Source organism: Plasmodium sp. gorilla clade G2, assembly GCF_900097015.1.
Source record: "Plasmodium sp. gorilla clade G2 genome assembly, chromosome: 12".
Lineage (NCBI taxonomy): Eukaryota > Apicomplexa > Aconoidasida > Haemosporida > Plasmodiidae > Plasmodium > Plasmodium adleri (nom. inval.).
Genome location: NC_041704.1, coordinates 2,008,746 through 2,015,000, shown reverse-complemented (window position 1 = coordinate 2,015,000; position 6,255 = coordinate 2,008,746). Strand labels below are relative to the sequence as shown.

Below are 6,255 nucleotides of genomic sequence, written 5' to 3'. Positions count from 1 at the left end.
TATCTATAAAAGATACAAAACATACGCCTGTAGATTTTTTTGGAGTTTCATTTTTGATTGAATAGAATTTAATTAAATGTTCTTTTAATTTTTTTTTCCAATGACTTTTTTTATTTTTTTTTAAAAAGAAAAATATTTTATCAAAAAAGTTTGTCTTAGAATCACTTTTATATAAATTTTTTTTCTTTTTTTTTTTATATTTTATATCAATATTATCATTATCTTTTGTAGATAAATTATCTAAATCATAAAATAACATATCATTGTTTGTACTTCTCATTAATTTTTCTTCTAGATCAAGTTTATAACTATAATTTGAACCTGCATTTTTCTTTTTTCTTAATTTGGTTTTTTCAACTACTAATTCTTCATCGGTGGTATCTTTTAAATAACACGCTGGTTCATCTTCTACATTATCATTATCTCTTTTGGAATTTATATTTTTCATATCATCATCATCATCACCATCATTACCATCATCATCATCATCATCATCATCATCATCATTATTATTATCATGGTCATCATTATTATCATCACCATCATTATTATCATCATCATTATCATCATCATTATCAACACCATTAATACCACTCATACCATTTTTGTGTTCCTTTTTAATATTTTTTCCTTTTTCTTTTTTTTCCAATATTTCATTCTCCTTCATCTTGCTAGCACTTTTTTGTTTGTATGCTTCATTCCCCTTAGAAGTAGCCTTTTTGATTTTTCTTTCTATTGTTTCATTTATATCAGTGTCATTATTTTTATCATTTCCTTCTATAGTAACACCTCTAGAAACATTACCGTTGGCATCATTTTGATTCTTCTTCTTCCTCTTATCGTCATTAATATTTTTAATATTATCATTACTACTTAATTTGCTGTGCTCATTTTTTGATTTAGTGTTTGTCATCGTATTATTATTATTATTATTATTATTATTTTCTGCAGATACATTCTTTCCTTTTTTATTTTGAATAGATGTACTATTATTCATTTGATTACTTTCTGTTGTATTATTTTTCGAAGTTTTTACATTTTGATTAGTATTTTTATCACATATTTGAAGTGGACCATTTGAAGCATTTTTTTTTTTTTTTTTTTTAGATGTCCATTTAAAGAAGATACTCCTCGACTTTTCTCTTTTAATATTTTTTTTCTCTTCATTTTCTTTAAGTAGTTTTAAATTTTTGGTAGCATTGAAAATTTTCTTCTGTTCATGATAGACAATAGAATAATCTAATATCAAATAAGCTGAGACAACTTTATTATTAGTTAGGTTGCAAAAATATTCATAAATTTTATAAGCATTAATTTCTTTTTTATCTATACGAGAAACCATAATAGTAAAATTCTGAGGAAGAAATTTTTTGGTCTTCTTCTTACTGGGTCGAATTTTTCTCCACAACAAATAAATGAATGCATAAGAAATAGCACTATATATTAAGGTGATAAAATATAATATAGTCAAAATATTTATATCAGATATACTACCAGCACTAATATAATGAAAAAAAGATGGATTATTTATATCATTTCTTGGTAATGATAAATATAATGGTAACACTAAAAAGGTTCCTAATATACATAATGAAAATATAATATTTCTATTAGCTTTTAAAAAAAATAAATAATATTTTATTTCTGTATTTACTATTTTATCATCTTTTATATTTAAAAATGTTCGAAATCTATTTGTTTTCTTTTTTACTTCTGTATTATTTTCATCATTTGTTACACCTACACTCTCTTTATTCTCAATCTTTAACTCACTATGTGTCTGATGATTTAATATATATATGTTATCATTTATCTTATTCTCATCTCGATTCTTTCTCAAATATAGCCATATACAAACACACACCGCAAAAAATGCTATGTCAAATAAGCAAACGATGAAAAAATGTTGTGTTTCATTCTTCATCTTTTTAAATATTTTTATAATATATAATATTTATATAATCGCTAAAAATTTTATAATTTCATCAATTTTGTAGTATTGCAAAAAAATTCGCACATTCTCATTCCTCCCATGGAACATAAACAGAAAAAAAATATATATACATATAAATATATAAATATATATATATATAAATATATATATATATATATATATATATTTTAACAAAAAAAAATTATATATAAATAAATAATATTAAATATATGGCATATTATTTATTTTATATATTGCTTATTTTATTTATTATTTTATTTATTTATTTATTTTTTTTTATTTTTTTTTGAAAGGGGTCGAAGAAGGGGAGAAGAAAAAAAGCCACGTCCTTACTTCTATAATATTATTCAACATAAAGTTAGAAAGTCATTCTAACAAATTTCTTATTCATAAAACGAAACAATAAATACAACTTTAGCACACACAAAAAAAAAAAAAAAAAAAAAAAAATTAATATATATATATATATAATATAATATATATAATTATATAGACATGTAATATTAGCAAGTAGGAAAAAAAAAAAAAAAAAAAAATTACAATAAAACAAAATAATTATCAAATGAAATAAATATATTATAGCAAATAAAATTAAACAGAAACAAATCTGTTCAAAATGAAAAAAAAATTAATTGAAAATTAATTCGGTCTTATAATAAATTATAAATCTATATAATATATATATTATATATATATATATATATTTCATATCACGTATTTTTTTAATTTTTTTTTTTTTTCCTTTGTGTTCATTTTTTTTTTTTGTTTCTTTACATAATATTTAATTTTAATAAATACATATCAAGTGTCATTATTTTGTATTATATAAAATATTAATATATAAAGTCTACAACATATAAAAACATATAATTTTTTATATGTTTACGAATATATATGTATAAATATATATTTCATTTATTTTAAAAACGAAAACATGTAATGATAATAAGAGAATTAAAAAAACAAACAAAAAAAAAAAAAAATAATAATAAATAAAATATATATATTATATATATATATATATATATATTCATAAAATCTAATAAAATGTTGAAACGATAATTTGTATATATATCTGGATGATGAGATATTTTCAAAATGTCATGACATATAAAAAATATATATAAATTATATAATATGTCATAAAATAATAATAATTAAATATTATATATATATATATATATGTGAAATGTAAAAATTATATATATTTTATTATATTTATATTATATAAAACTGTTTCATAAAAATGGAAAAAAAAAATTTTGAAGTTGAAAATTTTCAAAATTTTATAAACAGAAAATAGATATATTATTATATATATATATATAAATATATATAATGATTTCCTTATTTTTATAGTTTTTTATTTTTTTCTTCTTCCTTTCAAAAAAAAAAGTAAAAAAAAAAAAAAAAAAAAAAAAAAGTTAAAAAAATATATATATATTATATATATAAACCAAAATGAAAAATAAACAAAAATGTTTACTCGTTTTTTTCTTTATATATAAATATATATTTTTTATATAATAATATAAATTTTATTTTTATATAAATTTTTTTTTTTTTTTGGTATAATATATATATAATATATATTATATATATATATATTTTTAATATATAATTTTATCTATATATATATATATAATATACAATCTATTAAATATATATATAAAACATATTTAATTTTCTTTCATTTGTTTTATAACCCTAAATAAAATATATATATAGTAATATATAATATATATATTATATATATATATATAATATATGTATTATTATATTTACCATATATTTTATTATATATTATAAAAACAGCATCACATTAATGCAGAAACAAAATTTATATATATAAATGTAAACATTATATTTCAAATATATATATATATATATATATTAATTTTTTTTTTTAAACAAATAAAATATTAGATGTAATATTTTTATACAAATAATATAAAAAATAAGAAATAATTAAATATGTAAAAATTAACAAAATAATAATTATAATTATTATTATATATATAAAAAATATATATATTATAATATATATATATTATTTATTCTATAAAATAGGACAAAAAATTTTCACATGTGACATTTTTTTTAAAAGACCATAAATTCTTTTTGCCATCATAATAAAAATTTCCTTTATATAATATATTATTATCTATATATTTTTTTTACAAATTCATTTTTTTTGTTTTTTTAAATAATTTTTCATCTATAATATAATAAAAAAATTAAAAAAATATAATATATATAATATAAATTCTCACAATATAATAAAGTTAAAAATATATATATATATATAATATTCATTTATATGTTTTTCCTTTTTTCCTCTATCCTTTTTAAAAAATAATTTAAATATTACACCTTCAATTTTTAAAAAATAAAAAAAATTTAAATGGTTTTATATAAATATTATACATTATGGTCTATTACTGTCCTTATTTTTTTTTTTTTTTTTTTTTTCAAAAGTTATTATAATTATATAAATATATTATTATATTTTAATATTTATATATCCAAATTAATATATAACAAAGGTTAAAAAGAAAATTAAAAAAAAAAAATAAAATAATATTAATTTTGATTATTTTATATTTTGAGATTCCTAAATAAATAAAAAGTTCACATTCAAATAAATATGTAAACATTTTATTTATTATATTATCGTATATTTAAATTATTTAATTTTTTTTAATTTTTCTTTTTTTAAATTTTTTAAAGGATTATAAAATTATTTTTAAAAAAGAAAAAAAAATATATATAAGGCATGTCAAAATGATAGTCATATGGATTTTACAAAATATTCATACAATAGAAAAAATTACCCTCAAGAAAAAATCTAAGATCAAAACATACAATTTAAATATAAAAAAATAAGAACACACATATATATATACATTTATGTTTCGTAATATTATGTGTGTATGAAAAAATAATACTTATATAAATATCTTTACCATATCATTTTTCTTTTTTTTATATGAGATATGAAAATACGTAAGTCTTTATATAATTCAGACACTATATATTAAATATTATTACATAAATTAAAAAAAAATACGTATTATTTAAGTATATATAAAATTGCGAAAAATAATTTTAGTATGTTTACATTCTATAACATCACCCAATTTTCTACAATATAATGTCTACTTTTTTTTTTTTTTTTTTTTTTTTTTCGATGTATTTTTAAAACAAATTTTTATTTTGTTATTTCTAAAAGGTTGTATTAAAAGGTATATGTATATATACATATAAATACACTTAGTTTTGTTCTTTTTTTTTTTTTTTTTTTTTTTTTTTTTATTGTATGAACAAGTCATAATATTTTCTCACTGTACATATAATATATATATATATGTATATATTTTTGTATGAACAAGTCAGAACATTTTCTCACTGTACATATATATTTGACATATATATAGTTTTTTTTTTTTTTTTTTTTTTTTTTTTTTCTTTTTGATGTATCAAAACCTAAAAATATTATCCTCAGTGATTATTTTCTGAGACATTCAACTTATGCATATTTATAATATCTTAATGACAAAATATTAATATTATTAAAATTTAATCAAAGGAAAAATACAATAAATAAGGCATGAACAATATTAAATATTTATATATGCGTGTAACTATCTGTACAGTTGTAGATTATACACCTGAAAAATATTACATATATAATAAATCAAACTCATTTTAAATTTCAACTTATAAAGCAAAAATTATAAAAAAAAAAAAAAAATATCTTTTTTATAAAATATATATTTTGAATCTTATATATTTCGATATATATATATATATATATATATATAATATATATGTAGAAATATTAGTTGCAGTTGTTATGTTAGACAACGTAAAAGTATAAATTTTTTTCACAACTTTTTTTAATTTTTGAACTTTAACATATATTGAAATTTATATATCAATCTAAATAAATAGTAACAATATTATTAATAAAACAATAAAATGAAAAATATATATATATATATAATTATGTTTTTATTTTTATATATATTTTTGAAAATTTATCAAGTACATAACTTATACTTATAATGTGTATATCATGAATTTTTCTCAAACGTATGAAATCTTTTTAATATACAACCAACTTGTTTTTCCCCTCTATAATATAAAATACTACTCACATATAAACCATTATAAATAATTATATATATATATATATATATATATATATATATGTAAATAATTTTACAGATTAAAATTTACATTCATATTATTTATTATATTAATTCATTTTTTTCTCTATTTCTTTATTTTATTTTATT

General features: G+C 16.0%; 1 protein-coding gene across 1 annotated transcript in view; it reads right to left on the bottom strand.

Annotated features, from left to right (window-relative positions):
- The window catches only part of PADL01_1250400 (conserved Plasmodium membrane protein, unknown function), a gene marked incomplete at both ends in the record, with an annotated part of 3,725 nt that extends 1,801 nt beyond the window's left edge, over positions 1-1,924 (bottom strand). Inside the window, one exon of the mRNA XM_028683486.1 lies at positions 1-1,924. This exon is cut by the window's left edge and continues 279 nt beyond it. Coding sequence (XP_028539659.1) covers positions 1-1,924 — 1,924 coding nt within the window.
- Positions 1,925-6,255: the final 4,331 nt, after the last annotated feature.